The sequence below is a fragment of the Protopterus annectens genome, chromosome 6.part0, assembly GCF_019279795.1.
Source record: "Protopterus annectens isolate FY-2018-M chromosome 6.part0, PAN1.0, whole genome shotgun sequence".
In the NCBI taxonomy this organism is placed as follows: Eukaryota; Metazoa; Chordata; order Ceratodontiformes; family Protopteridae; genus Protopterus; species Protopterus annectens.
The window spans coordinates 6,493,316-6,518,216 of record NC_056737.1 but is presented as its reverse complement, the minus strand read 5'-3'; the positions used below and the strand labels follow the sequence as shown (position 1 = coordinate 6,518,216).

Genomic DNA, 24,901 nt, shown 5'->3' with positions numbered 1-24,901 from the left:
AAAGCTACAGACAATGGAATGCAGAAATAAAAAAGGAAAACGAGAGAAATTAATGTGGCTCCACTGGAATATGAACCTAGAGGTCAGGGCAAAGAGTAGGGCCTATAACTCATGGAAGGGGGATAGAAGTAGGAGAAGCCAGAGTACAAGATGGCCAACAAGAAAAGGAGACAGTGAGGTTGAGGGCAGCATGGCAGCAGGCAAATTCTTGGGAACTACAGCTGTGTTAGTTTAACAACAGTGACAGAGAAAGCTGTCAAGCAAAATACTGAGGAAAAGGCTGATAGGATTTCTACAAGTGAATAGCCACAAGGACTGTGAATCAAACCTGAGCCAGTTTTATAACTGAGTTGCAGGTGAGCTTGACAGCAGAACACCAGTATATGTAGTATACCTAAATTTCACTAAGGCCTTTAACCTGGCCCCAAAGAGAAGGCTGATAGGAAAACTTCAGGGGTTGGGGTTAACACCAAGACTAAGGAAAGGGATAACTGCATGGCTGAATGTTAGGACACAGAGGGTTTTAGGGAGAGGGAGAGTGTCAGAAATAAGGACTACAACTATAAAATACTCTGGGAACTGTCCAGGTTTCAGTACAGTTTAGAACATTTGCTTAAGACATATCTGAGAGAAGTGAGAACATCAGTCTCTCTACTTATAACAAAAAGACAGGTGCAACCATGAAGAATGTGTCAAATAGTCTAACAAAACACCTGGAAAGGCTAAACAAGTGTGGAGAAATGTGACAGCTCAGATTTAATGCAAACAAATTCAAAGTCACGTACTAGCTGTGGAAGTGAAAAGCAGGAAAAGGATCTGGGTGTGTTGATCATACCTGAAATGGACTACTAGGAGCATTGTGAGACAGCAGAGGTAGTAGCAAACAGAATTCTGGGGGTTCCTTTAGGGGGACAGACTGCAAGGGCAGCTCACATCTAGAAGAGTACATGCAGTTCTGGAGGACATACAAGGAAAGGGACCTATTCCAAATATCTGCTCCTTGTCCAAGATCTCTTAAAAAACTAATCCACAATTGTCCATACATATAAATAGCTACTGATTGCTCCCTGAACAGTAATATAGTTTTAGACACTCTTCAGTACTCAGACAGCACTACCTGCCACTGATTGCATCCATAACCAGCATTAATGATGGTCTAATTTCTGCAGGTATCACTGTAGATGCGTCATGCACCTCTGAAACAGCAAACCACACCCTCCTATTCTAGAAACTGAATATTTGTAAAAATACTTTACTACTACTTACAGGATAGACCTTTTCAAATCTTTGCTAACACTTCACATGCCTCACTCTCTGTATGTAAGAGGACCACAAGGATCAGTTCTTGGTCCTCTGTTATTCTCCCCTTTTACTAAATGACATCCCATATGACTTACCCAGTAATAAAATAGTCATTCATGTATGTAGATATCCTTCTGCTTGAAGCTAACAAAACCCATAAATCTTTGCAAAAAGCTACCCAGTCTCAATTTACAGACCTCTGCAACCAGCTTAACAAAAACAAACTACAAATCAACAGCTTTGTAGCATGCAGGGATAGATACCTGACTAGGACTCAAATGACACAGGACTGATTAGTGGTCCCAGTGCTGGAGGAGCTGACACGGGGGGGGAGGGAGGATGACAGGGAAGGGGCACAAGCCTGGTAACACATGCTGAGTTTAACTTTCTTTGAAGCAGCCAGGAAGCCAATGAAGGTGTTTAATTCATGAGAGGCAGGGAGATTGCAGGCTTATCTTAGTGACTGCGATGGTCACTGGACACCCAAACCCAGAAGCATCAAAGACTCCAACAGTAGGATAGCTCCAATGTTCCCTGTCCATCTTTTCCAGATAATCATTTAGGTATTTCCAGGGAAAGGTAAGTGGACCACTGGTTACTCTAACAAGGACTTCCTAAGACTACTAATTTCTCAGAAGGGGCATCATCCAGGTGGGGACCTACAAGAATGTGACATGCTTCAATAACATTATTTCCTCTTAGCGATAACAGCATCAGAATTCACTTCCTAAGGCACAAAGAGAGAAACAGATACCCAACTCAAACCCTAAGATGGGCAGCCCCCACACTTGGTCAATGTAGAAGTTGGGGCCAAATGTGCAATGGACAAGCACCAGTGCCTATCATGGTAGTGGAGGGAAGAGACACCTATGTGGAGTCTGTTGCTGATAGCAGCCTATGTTCCCAAACAGTGTGCTTTTGCATCAGCAGGTAAAGCTCTGTCAACCATGATGTTTGGTGCCAGGGTTTGACATCAAGCACTGGTACAGTAGACATCAGTGTACCCCTGACAACCCAGGCCACCAAAGCTATGTTGGGCCTATGAGGGAGGGGAGAGAAAGCCTGCGGAAAAGAGTTATCAGTCCAAAGTGCTACCACCAGGCAATTTCAAGTGGAATCAAGTGAGCAGCTATTTCAGGCAGCTCAACTGGGTAAGTGGGGTAAAGAAATCCTAACATTCTGGGAAGCACCTTACTATGAAAGCTGTCTGCAGTGCATTTCTTACAGGTATCCTGAAGACCAGCAAAGTGCAGGAAAAGCATTATTTCTACTCCTCATAATTCAAAGGGGAGCTAGTGACATACAAGACAGACTTACCTCCAGGATGGTATGAATGAGATCTGGGCCATCACCCTTCACCTTCTCAAGGTGCACAGCGTTTGCTTGGAATCGTGCAGGGGATCCTCTTGCTAATCTATGCGATCAGCACTGTCAACTTCCAACATCTTGTGAGATGAAAGACTGGTCTGGAGCATCTCCTTCCTGTAGTTTTCCATGGCTGTGTTACAATGTTGGCATTTAAAGGCACTACTTCAAGACATGAGTTTCCAATAAGCATCAAAGCAAATTGCTTATAGTTTTGAACTCACTATCTGGTGGCCACACAAAGGCAATCAACAGCCTGCATTTCTAAGGCAGTGAACAAACCAACTTTTCTACAATGAATGCCGAAATTAAAATCCAAGCTATTCTTCAGCTGAAAAGAAACTCTGGGTATGTCCAGGCATACAGGAGTCATACCATTGACCACAGAAGCGAAGTATAAAAAGCCAAGCTAGGAACTGCAGGAGAGGAAATCTCATCAGTCAACCTACTGATAATCACAACAGCTGACCTAAAAATACTAAGGTAAAACAACACCAACTCCAAAGATTTTTACACTGAGTCAAAATCAAAAGCAAAAAACTAAGGAAGTGATGAGAAAATAGCTGAACTTACAAGGCAGTGCTAGAACAGCTTTTTTACATTTTACTTTGCAAGGGAGCCATCTACCCATGGAGTCTTAAATTTAGATCGTTAATTGAGAACCTCACTTCCAAAAGAGGATGCACATATTCTGATTAAAGAACTCCTGTCCTAGCAATTGCTACTGCATTTCAATACTCACATTTTATCCTCGATGCAGTACACAGTTGAAGGTAAGGACTTGTTTGGTGCTTTCACTCTTGCCACCTTCTGTACTTTTGTGTCAAGCAAGCCTACAAGTTGAGAACAATTACAGTTTATTCAATAAATGCTAATATTTTTGAAGAAAAATGAGTATAAATATATGAAGTTCAATAGGTACACAGCAATTTCCAAAGCTCCATGTCATAAATGCAAACACAATTCTGAATTCTGCATGAAGCTAAAAAAAGTGGAATTAAAAGCCTGTATTTGTAGAGGGGGTAATGCCTTCCCTCCAACACACACACTTGCATCACCTTAACATAATCAATTATAACCAGCTCTGCTGTCACAGAGGGATGAAGCCTATGACCCAAAGAAAAAAAAGCCTGATATTAGCAGTTTGGGTGCTTGATGGAGCTGGCATGGGGGGCGGACAGGAGTGACTTGGCTTTGCCATGTCTCCTTTTGGGGGAGTGGGGAGATTCAGTGCTTGAATCCTTGGTGGATACTAGAGATCCCATAGGAATGCTGGCTTCAAAGGAGTACGGCTGTCTTGAGGGGGTTAAATGTCATTCACTGACTTCCACTGGGGAGGTTATTGGGAATGGACTGTGGATTTATGGCCACAAAAAGCAAAAAATGAACAAAGTCTGACTTCTGTTTAAATGATGATCCCTCTTAGTTGACTATTGCCCTTGGTGAATGAGGAATGAATGAACCAGTTGAACGAGGGAAGGTTTGATGGTTAACAGGCAGTGGGGACACAAAGCTCCTAAAGAAAATAAAAAACCTTAACATAATAGGTTCATACTAGGCTATTAGCCCTTGGGCCTATATAAGCCTAGCCAAAAAGGTACCCTGGCTTTCGCCACCCAAGAAAATTATTTTCTTGTGCCAGTAAGGTGCTGCACCTTAGGAAAAGCAGCATTTCCCTGCAGCAACCTCATTTGAAAAGGTCGCAATGATCAAAAAAGTGTCCACTGCACCAACTGCTTACTATTCCAATAGTCAGTTACAGTTGCTGGTCACTATAGTTCCAATCATCAGCATTAGAATAAAAAATAGTAGTACTTGCATTTAGCCTTATGACCTGTTTCTACTTGCCAAGCATCAAACAACAATTCAAGAGGATTAGTTCAACTAAAATCTAAGTAAAAAAAAATCAACAGCATGCAAAATAAACATAATTTTGCTAATACACTTCCTGTTTGCCTGATTAAAAATACTCCAAAGACCAAGACAGATTTGGTTACTGACTGAAGTCATTTCTCTTGAGGGTACTTTATACATGACACCTAGTTATCTTAATAAAAGCATTTAGCTTCATCTCCTGTACTACAGGAAAGGAAAGATGGAAGGATAGCATTTAGGCATTCCTGTCAGTTCCCCCCAAACAAATGCAGAAGCAGTCACCTCATCTTGCAGACCAAAATTTCAACATGTCTTTATAAGTACTCCTACATATAATATCCAACCCTCTACAACTCAAAATGCGTGTATTGTGTAGTCCTTACAGGAAAAATGGTTATATGTTGGGAAACTGGATATCTGCAAATACCTAAATACACACAAACACAATTCAGTTTTCAAAGTGCAGAACAGAAATTTATCCACTACAAAATCTGACAAATGCTGCTTTTCTCTGCCTACAAAGAAAAGAGGGGAAAAAATTGTCTTGAAAGACAATTATATCAGTAAACAATAAATCCTCTGACAAATCTGTACTTGCTATATCATTATATATGTGAAGTAACCCTCCATGATGGAAATACAATCAGGATATCTGTCGCTCAACTGGTCAAGATAAAACAGATGAACATTTGTGGGTTCTGTTCAAGCAGCTTTATTACACACACAAACATAAGAAATGAAGCTTTGTAACTTACACTTAAACCTATAAACAGACCGACTATTGCACTCATACATCTTAACACTCTGGCTGTTCTCTCAAAATGGCACTGCTGCCTGCATGTGCTCAGTATTTATATGCACGTGCTACATCTGGAAATGCTTCTTAAAGGTACATATACACACACTGATCTATATCCTTCCCTCTGAGAAATAGTCCTTATACTAAATAACAGTATTCAATGACATGCAATTTACAGAAATGATCTTATGACATGCAATTATACAAAACTAATTATGTGACATGCACTCATACAAAATTAGACACACAGAAAACAATTGTGTCCAAGCTGTTGTATATTTTATACTAGGTCCTGAAATACGACCTGACCGTGTAACATAAAAGTCAGAATTGGATCTAGCAATGGGGACGGTTTTCAAGAAATGTTCAACTTTGGGGACAGCTGGGACATTATCAGGAAAGTACAGTTGTGTACCTACCATAAATGTAGATGTTCGAGTGTATTCACTGTTGCAGTCATTACAATTGGGTTATCCTGCTGGCAGGCTACCCTCAGTCGGCCTGAATTCCAAAGTCCTGGTCCGGCGTCGGTTGCTGTCGCCTTCTCCCTGACATCAGTGTGCCAGGGGTATAAATGATGCAGCTGACGCCATTTTCTTCAGTTTTTCTTGCCCCAGATGTCAGGTGCCCCTAAAATGGCAAGCTAAATTATGCCAATTAGCATGCATACACAAAAATCAACTTTTTCCTTCATCTACAAACAAATACACCACATAGGTTGTATAGAATAGAGAAGTACAGATAAATCCCAGCAAAGGAAAGGGGGATGGTGGGTGGGTAACCTGGACTGCAACAGTGAATACACTCGAACATCTACATTTATGGTAGGTACACAACTGTACTATGGCCATCGTGTTTCACTGTTGCAGTCATTACAATTGGGTTAAATCCCAAAGCTACGGTTGGGAGGCTGGTGCTAAATAGGATTAGGAGAGGCTATGAGGCCCTGCAGAACTGCAGTGGCAAAGCCTGCCCTGGATTTAGAGTAGAAGAGAGGTAAGTGATAGTGCTTTGTAAAAGTGTGCACTGAACTCCAAGTTGCAGTCTCTAAGATGTCTTTGGTTGGTACTCCTCTGAGGAAGGCTGCTGAAGTGGCTGCTGCTCTGGTTGAATGTGGGCTAATGCCCTTAGGCACTGATTTGCCATGCTGTGAATAGCAGAAATGAATGCAGTGACCTATCCACTTTGAAATAGTCTGCTTTGAGATAGGCTTTCCTTGTGATCCTGCAACATATGCCACTAGAAGTTGTTCAGTTTTTCTGAAAGCTTTGGTTCTGTCCAAGTAGAAGCGTAGCTGCCTGTGAATGTCCAAAGAATGCAGAAGTCTCTCACCCTTATTCTGTGGGTTTGGATAAAAGGTAGGCAAATGACTGGTTTGGTTAAGGGCCACACTGGACACTACCTTAGGCATAAATGTAGGGTTTGTCCTCAGAGAAACCCTGCCAGGATGGAAAATGATAAAAGGTTCCACAGCCATGAGAGCCTGTAACTCTGAGACTCGCCTAGCAGAGGTTATTGCTAGGAGCAGAGCTGTTTTCCAGGATAAGAATTTTATATTAGCTGCATAGGCTGGCTCAAATGGAGGCAGTGTGAGTTTTTCCAAGACATAGTTGAGGTCCCATGCAGGTATTGGTGCTCTCCTTGGAGGTCTTATGTTTTTGGCCCCTCTGATGTACTGCTTTAGTAATGGATGAGAAAAAAATAGGTGGTTCTGTATTGTAATGAGCTGAAATGGCAGAGGCATGAATCTTAATTGATGAAAAGGAAAGGCCTTTATTCATCATCTCAGTTAAGTATTGCAAAATCTGAGGAATATTTGGAACAATCATGTCAATTCCTTGTGCCTGGTTCCAAGCACAGAATATCTTCCATTTTTCTGCATAAGATTTTCTGGTGCTAGGCCTCCTGGCCTCCAGAATAACATCCATCACCGCTTTAGAGAGAGGTGTGTCTTGAATGGCTACATTATCCGCCATGCTGCCAGGTTTAAGGTCCTGAGTTGGCTGTGACTGTTTTGTTGGGTTAACAAGTGAGGAATTTGAGGTAATGTCCAGGCTGGGCATTGAGACAAGCTCTTTGGGATTGGGTACCAGTGCTGGCGGGGCCAGTCTGGGGCAATCAGTATAATTTTTGGCTTCTCTTGTCTGACCTTTACGAGTACCTTGGGGAGGACAGGCAGTGGAGGAAAGGCATATACTGTTAGGTTTTTCCAGCTGAAAGATAGAGCTTCTACTTTCCATGCTTGCTTGTGATATGTCCTTGTGCAGAATCGCTGTAGTTGGCAGTTGTGAGGGGAGGCAAATAGGTCTATGTCCGGGCATCCCCAGTTCCTTGTTATCATGCTGAAGACTTGTGGATCCAATTTCCACTCATGGGGATCCATTAGGTTTCTGCTTAGTTCGTCTGCCAGAGTAGTTATCATTCCTGGCAGGAATTGTGCTAGCAGATGTACTTGGTAAGTCAATGCTGTGTCCCATAAGTTCATGGCTAGTCTGCAGAGGGGGGTAGGAATGTGTGCCTCCCTGCTTGTTTATGTACCACATGACTGTAGTATTGTCCGTCTTTATCAGTAGTTGTCCTGGATGAAGTAGATCCTTGAAGGCTGTCAAGGCATTTTGAACAGCTAGCATCTCTTTTTGATTGATATGTAGATGCATTTGGTTTGCGGACCATGTGCCCTGAATACATCTTCCTGCCATATGGGCCCCCCAGGCATAATATGATGCATCTGTTGTTAATGTCTGCCTGGCTGTGGGTAAGGTGAATGGCTGTTCCGTGTTGTGCTGACAGGCCTTTGCCCACCATCGAAACTCTTGTTGCAGGCAGGGAATGAGGGTAATTATTGTTTACAGGCTGTGGCAATGTTGAGTCCAAACACTTTTTAGATACCATTGAAGTTTCCTCATATGAAGTCTTGCATATGGAATTAGCAGAATGCAGGATGCCATGAAGCCCAAAGCCTGCAGAATTTTTCTTGCAGATAACTGGGTCTTTGTTGCCAACATTTTGAAATAAGTAGTCAGTTGTCTTTGTTTGTCTGGCGTGAGATAAGCCATCTGGGCAGTTGTATTTAAGCTTGCACCCAGGAATATTATCTCTTGAGAGGGTACGAGTTTTGATTTCTTTTCGTTTACTGTGTACCCAAGGCCTGTTAGTAATCTTTTTACAAACGCCAGATGCTGCAGTAGAATGTCCTTGTTCTCTGTTTGAATAAGGCAGTCATCCAAGTAAGGCTATATTTGTATTCCTCTTTGTCTGCAAAATGCAATTACTGGTGCCAGGCATTTTGTGAAGACCCTGGGTGCAGTAGATAAGCCAAAGGGCAGTGCAGAGAATTGGTAGTGCATTGAGCCAGCTATAAATCTGAGGTATCTTCTGCATGATTGTCTGATTGAGACATGCAGGTATGCCTCTTTTAGGTCTAAAGTCACAAGCCAAGCCTTCTTGCCCAGCATGGGCAGAAGCTGCTGCAGAGTTAACATTTTGAATTTTGGAATATCCAGAAATGTGTTTAGGATAGACAGGTCCAGTATTGATCTCCAGGCTTTGTCCTTTCTGGGCACAAGAATAGTCTTGAGTAAAATCCTAGTCCCTGCTCTTGCTGTGGTACTTGCTGAATGGCCCTCATGTCCATGAGGGATGAAACTTGTTTTTGTGCCTCTGCCCATTGATTGTGTGGCAGGTCTGGCATACCGTTTGCCCTTGGCAGGGTGTGAAAATGGAACCTGTAGCCTTGTGACACGATATTTAAGACCCATTTGTCCTGGGTGATCATATGCCAATTTTGTGAAAAAAGTGCTAGTTTTTCCCCCAAAGGAGCTGCCAGAAGATAAGTGCTGGGTGCTGGCAGGGGAAAGTCATTGAGACTGTTTCCTGTATGGCTGTGATTTTTCCTCTCCGCTTTTGGAAGTAGAAGCACTCCATTGTTTACACCTGTATGAGCCTTGGGGCTGTGATCTGCCTCTGGGGTGTCTATATCTGCCTCTTTGTGGCCTGTCTGACACTGGAAAGGACCAATTCTTTGTAGGCCAGTACCTGCTAAATATGAGAGGCTGTACCTGTAAGAAATCCTTGACTGTTTGCATAGATTTAGCCTTGTCCTTCATTTTCTTCAACACCTCTTCTGCTTTAACATCATGCAGTAATGGAGCATCTAATAATTTTGCTTTAACATGATCAGGCAGATTCTGTTCCTTTAACCAAGCATTCCTCCTAATGACAGAACCCGTAACAGCAGCCCTGCAGGAAGCCTCTAGAGAATCAAAACCACATTGCAAAGTATGCTTTCCCACTTGTTCAGCTACATGCAATAAATAAATCCTGCATTTCTTTGTTTTCTGCACATTCTGAAGTTGTCAACATTTTCTGTTTAAGCAGTGACATAAGATATATTTAAGCATATGAAACTGACAATTTAAAGCCCTTACAGCCAAAGTAGCAGAAGTGTAAATCTTTTTCCCCCATCTGTCCAGGGCCCTTGAATCCCTATCAGAGGGGATAGGGTTTTTGCTGTGGAAGCTTTGACCCCTTTGGGACCCTGAGAGATAGTTTCTGGGTTAGCAACAGGGTTTTTATAAAGAAATTTATGTGAATCAGGAACCCTGTAGTATCTGTCTGGCTTAACAGGAGCTGGTGGCAAAGAGTCAGGTGTCAGACCGGACTCTGAAAATACATCATCTACAATGTCTAAAACAGGACGAATAGCAAGGGGCCTGTGCTGAGGCAATAAAAGGAAGTCTCTGAGCCTTTTCTTGGATTCTGAGTAATCTTGGCTCTCCCAGTGGAAATGCTCCCTCATAGTATGCAGAATCTCCCCAAAATAATAATCCTCAGGAGGAGAGGCTGAAGGGATAGATTCTTCAGCATCATAATTCTCATAGGGAGGAAGAGAATATTCCTGTTCAGAAGAGGAATCAGAGGAAATGGAAACCTGATCTGAAGATTCATATTCTGTCTCTTGCCTAAGCCTCTTATCAGGTGGGGGATGGGAACCCCTGATCAAAGTAATTAGGTCTTTGGCCATTTTAAGCATCTGTTTTTCAGGCATGGAGGTCTGTCCAGGAAAATGTTGTACTTGTTTCTTTGTCTTTAGGGGTGCTTAAGTCTTTGCCTTTGAAGCTGAAGCTGTTTTCACGTATAACTGTGTAGGCCTGAAAACACCCTCAGAAGCCGATGCCTGCTCAGCGGCTCCGGACCCATCTGAGGGAATACTTTCAGAGTGTCCAATACCTTGAGTTTCCAGTGGCCTAGTCGGCTCCATGTGGGAGTCGGAAGTGGCCTGTGGCTCTGAGGTAGCGGGCGTCAGGGGCTGCGAAAGCGCCTCACTGAGAACCGGTGACAGGCCTAGCGGAAGCCTCGTCGTCGGTTTTGGACCTCGGATGCCTGTCCTTTTCTTTTTCTTTGCATTTTTTATAAACTCTGGTAGTCGGCTGTTCCGACGGCATTATATAATTAAATCTTCTGCCAAAGTACTGAAATGCAAAACCGTACCGACGCTTAATAGTGCGTTGGTTAAATCTAGCACAAAACCGACAACTAGCAAAGTCGTGGTCAGGGCCTAAGCAAGGAATACAGTAAGAATGAAAATCCTTATGAGGTATTTGCTTCCCACAAGAAATACAATTATTAACTTTTTCTGACATCGGTCTGGAGCAAGAAAAAAGTTTCCCCAACAGGGTACTTAGCTTTAATGAAGACTTCGGATCTGAAATTCGAACTTGAAAATCTCAAGAGTCGGCCGACCGGCACTTGCAAACTGCTTTTGGTTCGGGCGCCGCACAGCAAGAAAGACTGAAGAAAATGGCGTTGGCTGCATCTTTTATACCCCTGGTGCACTGACATCAGGGAGGAGGCGACAGCAACCGACGCCGGGCCAGGACTTTGGAATTCAGGCCGACTGCAGGTAGCCTGCCAGCAGGATAACTCAATTGTAATGACTGCAACAGTGAAACACGATGAACATCGGAAATGGATACTATGACATGTTCTTCAGTACCAACATTGCCATAATTGCTCTAAGATCTAATACAGGTACAATGCTGCAATATAGTTTCTGATACAGGAATATGTCTGCAGTTTCTCCTGTACTCTATACCCTCAGACTCTACTAAGTAGGATCTCATCTCAGTACATGTACCTCTCACTTGACCAATTTGATCAAAGCCTTTCGTTTGCATCCTCACTGTCTCTCCTTCTTTTAACGGACAAAGAAATCTGCTCAATTTATCTTAGCTGGACTCCTGAGAAGAACGCTTTTTAAAAAGTTGGGCTTTGATTGCTCTGTTGTTTTTAGCATTGGGCACCAACAAACTAGAAAGTACAGTTTTGTACCTACCATAAATGTAGATGTCCGAACTGGATAGCATCTGCAGTCATAACAACTGGGTTGTCCTGTCGTCAGGCAGCCCTTCAGTCGGCCGGATTCCAAAGTCCGGGTCTGGCTTCGGCTGATGTCGCACTTCACCCGACGTCATCTCTGTTGGTCTTCGGGTATAAAGGCATCAGCCGACGCCATTTTCCTCAGTGTTTCTTGCCCCAGATGCCAGTAGCCCTCTTGAAGGCTAAAAATTTTGGATAAATGCCAATGTTTCCAAAAAGATAGTGGCAAACACAAAAAATAAGCATGTATGTACATATATACAACAAATACACCATAAAAGACTCCCCCCCACCAGCTAGCTATTAGGAGGGTAAACACCCTAGGAGTACCACAGAGGGGAAGGAGGGAGGGTAATCCTGACTGCAGATGCTATCCAGTTCGGACATCTACATTTATGGTAGGTACAAAACTGTACTATGTCCTTCATGGATGCATCTGCAGTCATAACAACTGGGTAGAATACCATAGCCAACTAGGGAGGAGGAAGAAACTAGATTATGGTGTGTTTAGGATCCCTTGCAGTACAGCAGTGGCAAACCCTGCTCGGGATCTGGAATATAGAGGCAAATTATAATGCTTGGCAAATGTATGCACGGAGGTCCAAGTAGCCGCCTCAATAATGTCTTTGGTTGCCACTCCTCGTAAAAGGCTGTGGTAGTGGCTGTTGCCCTTGTAGAATGAGGTCTTATGTTCTGTGGAATTGGTTTTCCATGGAAGGAGTAACAGAACCGTATGCAATTTCCTATCCATTTGGAGATTGTCTGTTTGGAAATAGCTTTTCCTTCCTTCCTGTTGCATAGGCTACAAAAAGCTGATCAGTTTTTCTGCTACTTTTTGTTCTGTCCAGGTAGTAGCGTAGCTGTCTATGTACATCCAAGGTATGCAGTATTCTTTCCCCTCTGTTTTGTGGGTTGGGAAAGAAGGTAGGTAGGTGGATTGCCTGGTTTAAAGACACTCTGGATACCACCTTAGGCATAAATGTAGGATTAGTCCTCATGGACACTCTATCTTGATGGAAGATTAGGAAGGGTTGTACTGCCATTAGGGACTGGAGTTCAGAAACCCTCCTGGCTGAGGTTATTGCCAGTAGGAAGGCGGTTTTCCACGATAGATGCTGTAGGTCTGCTGTTGCTGCTGGCTCAAAGGGTGATAGTGTCAACTTTTCTAGCACAAAGTTCAAGTCCCAAGCTGGTAATGGTGGTTTCCTTGGAGGTTTTACATTCTTGATTCCTCTGAGGAACTGTCTGAGTAATGGGTGTGAAAAAACAGGTGGATCAAAGCTGTATTCTGCTGATATAGCTGATGCATGTATCTTGATGGAGGAATAGGACAGGCCTGAATGTAGAAGTTCTGCCAGATACTCCAGAATGTTAGGCATATCTATGTTTGACACATCTTTTCCTCTTTCAGTACTCCAAATGACAAACCTTTTCCATTTTCCTGCATAGTTCCTTCTTGTTGAAGGTCTGCGGGCTTCTAGAATAATGTCTTTAACTCTTTGGGAAAGTTCTGGATTAGCTGCTGCTATGTGATGTTCCATGCAGTCAGTTGCAACGTTTTTAGGTTTGGATGCATGATGCTGTAGTTGTTCTGAGTTAACATCAAAGGCATCAGGGTATTGGCCACATATTGTTCTGAGACATGCTCCTGAGCAGTGGGTACCAGTGTTGTCTTGGCCAGTTTGGAGCTATTAGGATTATCCTTGGACGTTCTTCCTTGATTTTTAGTAATACCTTGGGTATCAAGGGAAGAGGTGGGAATGCATATGCTGTTAGGCCTTTCCAGCTGAAGGAGAGCGAATCCACTTTCCATGCTAGTGGGTGGAATGTCCTTGTGCAGAACTTTTTGAGCTGGTGATTGAGAGGGGAAGCAAATAGATCTATCTGAGGCATTCCCCATTTCTTTGAGATGGTCTTAAAGATGTCCGGATGTAGCATCCATTCGTGGGCATCCGATGTGGTTCTGCTTAGTATGTCTGCTAGAGTATTTTCTTTTCCCGGTACAAATATTGCCTGTATCTGGATGTTGTAGCTGAGTGCCAGGTTCCACAGCTCCAAAGTCATTCTGCATAGGGGTATGAATGAGTGCCTCCCTGTTTGTTGATGTACCACATGACTGTGGTGTTGTCTGTCCTTATCATCAACTGGCCCTCTTTGAGAAATGGTCTGAAGTTTTGGATTGCCAGTTTTACTGCCAGCATTTCTTTTAGGTTGATGTGCAGGTGAAGTTGATCCTCGCCCACAATCCTTGCACGCATTTGTCCAGCATGTGGGCCCCCATCCTAGGTCTGAAGCGTCTGTTGTGATGGTCTGGCTTGCTTGACATCTGCGAAAGGGTAGCCCTGGGTTTGACTGGCATGCTTGAGCCCACCATAGGAACTCCTGTTTTAAGCATGGAATTAGTGGAATTTCTGTTTCTAGGCTGTGCCTGTGTTGGGACCATAAATTCTTTAGGTACCACTGTAGTTTTCTCATATGTAGTCTGGCAAGTGGGACCAAGATTATGCATGATGCCATGAAGCCCAAGGCCTGCAGTACTTTTCTTGCTGTTAACTTGTTCTGTTTTGTTAGTGCCAAGAAGTAAAGAGGGAGTTCTCTTTGTTTTTCTGCAGTTAGGAAAGCCATTTGTTTTACTGTGTCCAATTCCAGCCCAAGAATGTCCTTGTCTGGGATGGTATCAGCCTTGATTTTTGTAAATTGACTGTGTATCCCAGTGCTTGTAGCAAGTAAATGACCCTTTGTAAATCTGTTGTCAACTTGCTTTTGTTGTCCCCTTGTAGCAGGCAGTCGTCCAGGTATGGGTAAATTTGAATTCCTGTAGTCTGCAGTGGGCGATTACTGATGCCAGGCATTTTGTGAATACTCTGGGCAGTAGATAAGCCAAAGGGCAATGCTGAGAATTGATAATGCTCTGATCCTGCAAGAAATCTGAGGTATCTTCTGCAGATTGGTCGAATGGGGACGTGCAGGTATGCCTCCTTGAGATCTAGAGTTACCAGCCAACACTCCTTGCCCAGCATGGGAAGAAGTTGCTGTAGGGTCAGCATTTTGAATTTTGGGACAATGATGTATGTATTTAAGGTGGACAGGTCGAGAATAGGTCTCCAACTTTTTCCTTTCTTGGAACTAGGAATAGTCTTGAATAGAATCCCTTTCCTTGTTCTGTTGTTGGCACTCTTTCCACAGCTCTCATGTTTGCTAACTGCATTATCTGTTGTAGAGCCTCTGTTTTTTGATTTGGAGGTAGATTTGGCATTCCTCTTTTGACTGGTAAAGTGTGGAAGTGGAACCGGTAACCTTGATCTATGGTTTGTAAAATCCACTTGTCTTTTGTGATATAGTGCCAGTTCTTTGAAAATAAGGTTAATTTGCCGCCTAATGGAGCTGCTATTTGTTCCCTGGTAGGCGGTTTTAGAGTTAAGTCACTGTGGCTGTGCTGTTGTAGTGGCAGTGGTTGTGTCTGTGCCTCTGTTGTTACCTTGCCACTGTCGTCCTCTGTAGGCACCTCCTCTGGATTGGTTTCTGCCTCTGGAACGTCTATTCCTGCCCCTTTGGGATCTTGTGGAGTCAGGAAAGGACCAATTTTGGCAGGCCAGTTCCTGCTAAACCTTGGGGTTGGACCTGCAAGAAATCTTTAACCGTTTGAACAGATTTTGCCTTTTCTTCCATTTTCTTCATTACCTGCTGGGCAGGTGTACCAAACAAGCTTGTCTTATCCATAGGAGCATCTAATAACTTGGCTTTAACATGATCCGGTAAAGCTTGTTCCTTTAGCCATGCATGCCTTCTTATCACTGTGCCAGTCATGGCTGATCTAAATGAAGCCTCCAGTGCATCATAGCCACATTTTAAGGAATGGTTACTAACCTGTTGTATGTTATTTACCATTTCTAATACATATTTCTTATCAATTGATTCATCAGAGGATAGCTTTTTTGTTAACTGATCAAGCATAAACTCTTGGTATTGTATCATGTGAAACTGACAGTTTAAAGCTCTAGCTGAGAGAGTAGCTGAAGTGTAAACCTTTTGCCCCATCTGTCTAAAGACCTGGCTTCCCTTTCAGAAGGAATAGGGTTTTTAGCTGTGGTCGCGGCTACTGCCTTGGGACCCTGGGATATAGTTTCGGGGTCTGCAAGTGGGGCCTTGTAAGGTGGTGATGAGTGTCTGGTACCCTGTAAAATCTGTCTGGTTTGGCAGGGGCTGGAGGTAAAGAATCTGGAGCAGAGCAGACATCATTGAAGGCATCATCCACTACAGAGAGCACAGGAGGTATAGCTAAGGGCCTGTGTTGTGGAAGGTGCAGAAAGGTTCTAAGTCTTTTTCTGGAGTCTGAGAAATCCTGCTGCTGCCATTGGAACTGCTCTCGCATGGCATGTAAGGTTTCCCCAAAGGAAAATTCTTCTGGTGGGGAGGCAGCTGGAATGGATTCTTCAGCATCTGAGTCTTCAAAATTGGAGAAAGGAGCCTCTGGCTGGTCTGTTATGTCTGATTCATCAGCAGAATCATCAGAGGACACAGGCTCGGGGTGCTCTGCCCTAGGTCTCTTCTCTGGGGGCTGAGAGGCCCTGTCTGGGTGAGATTGAGATCCCCTAATTAATGAAATTAAATCTTCTGCCAGGGTAAGCATTTGTGAACTAGAAGAGGGCCGTGTTGTAGGGGGTTTAGCAGGCACTGTTCTAGTAGTTTTGGCTGCTTTGGCCCTGGCAAAGGCCTTAATGGACATGGCTGCTGGAGGCCTAGCAGCACCACGTGCTGGGGTAGACACATCCAAGGGAATGGTGTCTGATAAGTCAGTGGCAACCACCGTAGTGGATAAAATTTCTGAGGCCGATTCAAGAGAAGTAGCAGGGGCCTCAGTGGTAGTGATAGATTCTGCTGTATTTTGATCAGCTTTCTCGGTTTCGGCCGAAACCGAGACACTCGCGGTTTGCTTAACCATGGTTTCGGCCGAAACCGCGGGTGTCGGTCTTTATCTTTGCGTTTTTTAGCAGTTTGGGTAGTCGGAGGATCCGACGGCATAATATACGCAAAATCAGAACCGAAAAACTGTTCAGCAAACTCCGACCGACGCCTAAGCGTTCGTCGGTTGAAAGAAGCACAGGCCGAACAGGCTGCTACGTCGTGGGCTGGGCCTAAACAAGGCAGACAGTAAGAGTGGAAATCCTTATGAGGTATTTGTTTCCCACAGGTTAAACAATTATTAACTTTTTCTGACATCGGCTGAGGCAAGAAAGAGTCCCCAACGGGGTACTTAGCTTTAGAAGTCTTCGAAGTAGTATTCGGTAGAAGTAATCTCTGGATCCGACCGACCGGCACTTGCGAACAGCTTCTGCTTCGGGCGCCACGCGGCAAGAAAGACTGGGGAAAATGGCATCGGCTGATGCCTTTATACCCGAAGACCAACAGAGATGACGTCGGGTGAAGTGCGACATCAGCCGAAGCCGGACCCGGACTTTGGAATCCGGCCGACTGAAGGGCTGCCTGACGACAGGACAACCCAGTTGTTATGACTGCAGATGCATCCATGAAGGACATCTGACAGTAAAGGTTGTTCTGGTTTGCCTAGATAGAAGTCTCTGAGCAGGCGAGCCAAGTAGATTGTCACGGGGTATATTTCTGAGACTGAGTAAATTCAAGAACATATTGGTTTTGTCATGCTTTGACCTTTCTAGTAATTTCTTTTCATGCATGTTCAGCAAGCCCATTTGACTGAGGATATTGAGTACTGCTAGTAACATGGATAAAGTCCCACTCTCTAGCAAACCTCTGAAACAACTGACTGGTAAACAGAGAACCACTGTCAGAAATAACTTTGTGTAGACTACCATGGACTGAGAAATGACGCTTCATCTTAGTAATAACAGCACTGGACGTTAGGTTATGTGGCAAATCGATCTCAACCAGTTTGAATATGATTCTGCCAACACTAAGTAATGTTGACTGTTCCACTGAAATATGTCAGTTGCTACTGTTGACCAAGGTAATTCAGAAATTTGGCTTAGCTGAAGTGGCTCTTTTTGCAAATGCGGTTTAGTACTGTTGCACAGTGAACAAGAAGAAAGCATATTATCAATGTCTTTTGCTAGAGAAGACCAAAATACTAGTCCTCTAACCCTTCTTTTGGTAGAATCGGAACATGGGTGGCCACGATGCAAAATCAGAATGTATTTTCACTGCAAGGAAGTAGGAACAATAACTTTTGGACCTTTGAAAATGATAAACTGAAAAGTGGTCTCAGTGTGTGTATTAAAAGGAACTATCTACACTGCTGGTTTCTCAGACCTTTGAAAATGATACCATCTTCCATCAGCATCTCACCTCTGTATGAAAAGTAAGGTTGCACTTCTGGCGGTACACAGGATTGTTTTGACGGCCATCCTACACTGATGAAGTGGTTGAGCTTTTGCAAAACTGGATCAGTCTTTGTATGATCTCTCAGTTTATCAAATCTTGTGGCAGAAAAATTCTGTACGACACAAAAGTCAAAATTCTTTGCATCAAGCTGTCCCGTAGTATTTCTGGGCAATCTGGATAAGGTATCAGCCAGATAAAGAAGTTTACCTTTTAGACAGACCATTTTGAAATTATACTTTTGCACTTTAAGCATCATTCTTTGTAGCCTTGCTGGAGCGGAATGCATAGGCTTCTTCAAAATGGTAACTAGAGGTTGATGGTCAGTTTCTATCTGGATTGCTCGGCCATAAATACAATCATGGAACTTCGAACATGCGAACACAATTGCAAAACGTTCCTTCTCAATTTGAGCATAATGCATTTCAGTTTGGGTAAGAGTTCTAGATGCATAGGCAACACGTCTGCCTTCTTGAAAAATAACTGCACCAAGACCAAACTTTGAAGTATCACAGGAAATAACTACTGGTTTGTGGACATCATAGCATCTTAATGCAGGCGGGTTAGCAATTTGCTGTTTGACATTATCAAATGCTCTCTGGTGGTGTTCTAACCATAACCATGCAATATTTTTGCATGTCAGCTCTCTTAAAGGTGCTGATAACTCACTAAAGACTGGGATAAGTTTGCCGAAATAGTTAACCATACCACGAAAATGCTGTAAGGCTTGGACACTGTCTGGCATCTCAAGAATGACTGCTTGTTTAGAAGGATCTAGTCTTAAGCCTTTACTAGTAAATAAAAAACCTACATAAGTAACTTCTGGTAGTCTGAATTTGCACTTCAGAGGATTGAGCTTTAAATTCACTTCACGGATGCTGTCTAGAACCTTCCTGAGGTTTCTATCATGCTCTGCTTCACCATTACCTCCAACTAGTAAATCATCAACTATTACTGCATATGGGTAAGCCTGACAAAATTTGCTCCATTGCATGCTGAAAGACTTCACTGGCAGAATTTATTCCAAAATGGCATCCTGAGGAATCTGTATCTACCAAATGGGGTACTGAATGTAGTTAGTAGTGAAGACTTGCAATCGAGCATCACTTGCCAGAATGAACTCTTTGCATCTAAGACAGAAAAAAAACAATGGCATTTGACATGAGGGTTGCAATCTCCTCAACTATACACATAGGATGATGGTCTTTTTAATGCCTTGTTCAAATCTCTTGGGTCAATGCATATTCTGATTTCAACTGAATTCTATAAGCAACTACCATGGATGGCACCCACTCAGTTGGTTCTGTGACTGGACAAATCACACCTTGCTGCACCATTTTGTCTAACTGGACTTTGACTTTATCCTGCATAGCTACTGGAACTCTCCTTGCTGGTCTGATTACTGGACTGACCTCTGGGTCTAACTTCATGGAGTACACAATTGTAAGTTTGCCTAGCTTTTTATCGAACACATCAGCATCCTCTGAAAAAATAGCATCAGTAAAGCTGGAACTGGGACGTGTGTTTACGTGATGTACCTCTTTGGTAAAAGAAAGCAGTTTCATTCTCAAACTGTCTCGGAGACCTAACAATGACTGCACAGCCCTTTGGACTACATAAAATTGCAAGATGTAACTGTTTCCAGACAAACAGCATGAATGCACTACTGAGCCTTTGGTGTGAATCGCTTCACCTCCATAAGCAACAAGCTTCTCACAACTGACCAAATTAAGTTGCTCACCAGCTCTCGCTTTAGCAAATGTTTCTGCTGATATCACATTACACTTTGAACTAGTGTCTACTTTGAGCTCTGTGGGTTTAACATTGATCAGGACAGTATAAAAAATTCATTCTTTGCCAATAAATCTACTGCATTAACCTTTTCACTGACCACTGATACACCATCTACGTAGAAAGTAGGGTTGCAGCTCTCTACATGATCAACTTGCTTTTCTGAGTGACCTCTCTTAATAAATGAATGAGACTTGTTTGATTTACAAAACTTGGTTCTATTTTTTACAATTGTGGCATTGCTGACCAAAGGCTAAGCACTTCCCTCTTTTAGATTCATGGTTGGCTCTGCAATTACAAAAGTTAATAAGACTTGACTTGGGTTTTTTCTGACTCACTTTTATACTGTACTGAGCATGCTCAGTTTACTGAACTAGTCTTGGAACTTGCTAGAAAGCTCTGGGTTTTCTTTGCCACACACACAGGGGTTGCTGATGCCATGTGCTTTGGCCTGTTTCTGCTTGCCACGTGTTGCATGCTGTCTATATATGCTCCAGAGGCTGCTGAAACCATGCACTTATCACCTGCAAGCATACTTGTGAGCCTTTCGGTGAGCTCATGGACTTGACAAATCTCTATGGCTTTGCTTAATGTTAAATCACTGCCACGAAGCAAAATCTTTCTCACTGCAGCACTATTAACACCACACAAAAGCCTGACCTTTAGCTCATCTTTCAAGTCATCAAATATGCATGTTTTAGCCTTATCTCTCAAGTCAGTGATATAAGCTGCAGAGGTTTCACCTGGCTTTTGGTATCTTGTATAAAATAAGTCTCTCTCTAATGTAACATTTGTCTCGAGGTTGCACACTTCTTTAAATTTACGTTTTAAGCACTCAGGGTGTTTGTTCTCTTGATTCAGTGGATACCACAATATGACGGTTTACCCCCTCTCCTGCATATACTTCTGGTGCATACACAAATGAACGCTCTCTTTCAATAGCTTCTGACCCAGCTAAGTTAAGCAAAATTAATGCCCTTGTACGTGCATCTTTGTCAGAAAAAGCTGCCTGTATGAAAATATCGTACTCCTGCTCAAATACTCTCCAATTCTCTGCTATATTATGATCAAACACAAGTGGACTTTGTCTGCAAAATGCCTCTGCCATCTCAACACACAGTAGTGAAGGTGCTTGAAATTATGTATGAACATACACACAGATATATATACATGCCAGAACTTTATGCCAATATTTGTAATCATGCCCAATAGCACAACAAACTCTTTGAAATAAGTGCACTTTGCCAAATAAGTCTCCATAGCATGAGAACACTTTGAAAACACTGTAATATGCGAAACTACTCCTTATCAATGCAAGAAATACTTTGAAATGACTGTACTTTGCAAATAAACTGTACATGGCAGAAGAAGCTCAGAACAAGAAACACTTCGAGATGAATGCACTTTGCAAATAAACTGTACACAGCACAAGAACCTTTCAAAATGGCTGTACTTTGCGAAATACCTCTGCACAGTGTAAGGAACACTCTGAACAAATGCAAACAGCACAATAAACTTTTCAAAATGGCTGTACTTTGACTGCACTTTGCAATACAACTGTACTTTGCACCCAGCAAACTCTTTGAAATAATTGCACTGTAATAAAGCACATACTCTGCAAACACTTTGCACATGCTGAGATACTTTGAATAAAAAGAAGTTATGTACTTACCATAACATTCCATATTTGTTGTCCATCTTGCCATTCATTCTTACTGGATGGGTTTGGAGTCGATCCTCGGCTCCGACTCGGCCGAATATACTAGCTCGAAGTCTCCAACTTGGGTTGTGGCAGGAAGGTATCCCATCATGCAGTGGTGTAATTCCCCAGATCTTGTTTGCTGCCAACTATAAATAATCTGTGAAAACTACTAATGATACCGCAGGTATAGAAACAACAAGGAAAGACTACAAAGGAGCTCCTTAGTAAGGAAGGAAAACCTCACCTCTAGGTCCTCTAGGAGTCCTTGGCTGGGGGAAGGTGGGAGGGTCGTAAGAATGAATGGCGAGATGGACAACAAACATGGAACGTTATGGTAAGTACATAACTTATTTATGTTATGTTGTCCTATCTCACCTTCATTCTTACTGGATGAGACAGCATCCCTAGCACCTTTTCCCAGGGTGGTTCATAGAACACCTTTGAGCATAGTGGAACCAAAGGAAGCCCTGTCCCTGGAGGCCAAATCCACTTTGTAATGAGTTATAAATGTATGAGGAGTTGTTCACATAGCAGCAGCGCAAATACTGTTCATTGACAATCTGGCCAGGTAAGCAGAGGATGTTGCTAATGCTCTGGTCGAGTGGCCCTTAACTTTGAATGGTAAATTGTTATCATTTGAGGAGTATATAAAGGTAATGCAATTCGAGAACCAATTCGAAAGTGTAATTTTTGAAACTGCCATGCCCTTTTTTGCTTCAGAAAAGGAAATGAACAACTGATCTGTTTTTCTGAAATCTTTAGTCCTATGCAGATAAAACCTAAGCTGTCTATGCACATCCAAATGATGAAGTTTGTACTCTGCCTTGTTGCTATGAATGGGAAAAAAACATTGGGAGCTCAATAGATTGATTTAGATTGATTTGGGAACAAACTTTTGGCACAAAGGACGGGTTAGTAGGTAGTGATGCTCTCTCTCTAGGGACAATTAGGTATGGTGGCTTGATAGATAGAGCTTGCAACTCTGAGATTCTTCTTGCAGATGTACTGGCTACCAGGAGAATACTTTTCCAAGAAAGGAATTTGAGATAACAAGATGATGAGGGTTTGAAAGGAGGTAAAGTTAGATGAGTCAGAACAAAATTCAAATCCCATACAGGAAGAGGTTCTTTAATGGGAGGTCTGAATAAACAAGTGCCTTTTAGAAATGCTTTATACAATTTGTGTGACATCAGGTTAGGAGTATATTCACCAACGTGGAAATTAGATATTGCAGCTAGTTGGACTATAATTGCCTTGCTGAAAAAGTTCTGCAAGAAATTCCAAAACTGAACTGATTGGGGCAGAAAAAAGGTCAATGTTTTTCTCTTGTGCCCAGAAGGAGAACCTCTTCAATTTACTAGCATATAACTTTCTGGTCGAAGCCTTTTGTGAGGATACCAAAATGTGTTTCACTGCTGGTGTGAAGTCTTGAAGCCAGACTAAGTTTGGAAGTGGAGCAGCCATGCTATCAAACTGAGGGTTTGGAGAGCAGGATGAAGAGTTCCGGACATACGAGTCAGAAGGTCTGGAACTGGGTCCAGAACCCAGGGCTTCTCCTGTAGGTGAGGCCAGAGAAAAGGGAACCAAATCTGATGAGGCCAGTATGGGGCAATGAGAATCAGCCTGCTTCCCAAAAGTTTAGCTTTCTGGATGACTTTGGGTATGAGGAGAAAGGGCGTACAGAAGTCCTGAGGGCCAATCTTGAACAAATGCGTCTCTAGGTGTCTCCCCCAAAGGGGGGAATAGGGCAAAGCAGCTGCTGCATTTGGCATTCGTGAGAGTGGCAAAAAGATCACACCAAGGCTGGTCCCATTTTCAGAAGATCTCTTCCGCTATGTTTTGGTTCAGAGACCACTCATGAGGCATTAAAATCGCTCTGCTGAGCTTGTCAGCTATCAAGTTTGATTTCCCCGGGATGTGCGCTGCTATCAGAAAATGCTGGGAAGAAATTGCCCATTGCCATACTCTCAACACCTCTCGACAAAGGGGGTAGGATCTGGTTCTTCCTTGTTTGTTTATGTACCAGACTACCAACATGCTGTCTGACTGGATTGCAATCATTCCTAGTGGAAAAGAGTGCTGGAGTGTCTGCAACGCTAGGAGCAGTGCTCTCATCTCTAGGACACTGATGTGCAGGTGGGACTCGTGTTCTTGCCACATGTCTTGGACCATCCTTCCCAGATAATGCCCCCCCCACCCTAACTGGGAGGCGAACGTTGTCAATGTAGCTATAGGTAGTTGTGGGACAAGGGGTCCTCCTATGGTCACCTAATCGGACTGAAGCCACCATAGGAGATCTCTCTTGCATGAGTCCATGATCCTGACTAAGTGAGAAATGGGAAGTTCTTGTAATGACCAGTGAGCAAATAGAAGCCACTGAAGAATTCTCATGTGCATTCTGGCTGGGGGAACTAAGGTGATAGTTGAAGCCATAGTCCCTAGTAGTTTCAAAATTGTCTTTGCTTTGTTTCTGGGTAAAAGACCATTTGTTGTCTGAGAACAGGAACCCTGTCCTGCAGAAGTCATGCCATCATGGAGACGGTGTTGAGATATGCGCCTATGAGTGCAATATGTTGACAGGGCAACAAGGCAGAGTTTTGTAAATTGACTGTAATCCCTAACTGGGAGCAAGTTTGAAGAGTGGTGTCCCCCACCTGTTGAAGTAGATGCTTGGTGGTGGCAGTAAGGAGCCAGTCGTCTAGATACAGAAACACTTGGAATCCCAGACATCTCAAGTGAGCCGTGACTACTGCCATGCATTTGGAGAACACTCTGGGGGCTGTAGTGAGACCAAAAGGCAGAGCTTGAAACATAATGACTGGCACCCTGCCGGAAGCTTAAGTGACTCCTTGATGCTCTGTCCATTTTTATGTGATAGTACGCATCTTGGAGGTCTACTGAGCACATCCAATTGTCTTTCCATAAAAAGGGAAGAATCGACTGCAGTGTCACCATTCAGAACTTGGATTTCTTCACAGATTCGTTTAGCTTGTTGAGATCCAAAATGGGTCTCAGGTCCCATGTTCTTTTTGGCACTAAAAAGAATCTTGAGTAAGTTCCGAATCCTATTTGGCCTGTGGGGACTTCTTGGATGACTCTTTTGTCTAGCAACTTTTGAATTTCTACAGTTGCTTGTTACCTTTGACTGGGTGGAACATCCGGGATTGTTCTCACCTGTGGGGCAGGATGGCAAAAGGGAATGGAATAGCCACTGGATATTATACTTTGTACCCACTTATCTCTTGTGATATTTCTCCAGGCTTCTGGATACAAAGAAACACGCCCCCCCAACTGCCTCCAGAGTAGAGGAGACAGGCCTCCTTTCAGGAGTGCTG

The 24,901-nt window shown here is 43.1% G+C and overlaps 1 protein-coding gene across 1 annotated transcript in view; it reads right to left on the bottom strand.

Moving 5' to 3' along the window:
- SART1 (spliceosome associated factor 1, recruiter of U4/U6.U5 tri-snRNP) overlaps positions 1 to 24,901 on the bottom strand; it is a 1,154,259-nt gene that overhangs the window by 230,732 nt on the left and 898,626 nt on the right. Inside the window, exon 16 of the mRNA XM_044073787.1 lies at positions 3,410 to 3,500. Within this exon, the coding sequence (XP_043929722.1) occupies positions 3,410 to 3,500 (91 nt within the window). The remainder of the gene's footprint in view (positions 1 to 3,409; positions 3,501 to 24,901) is intronic.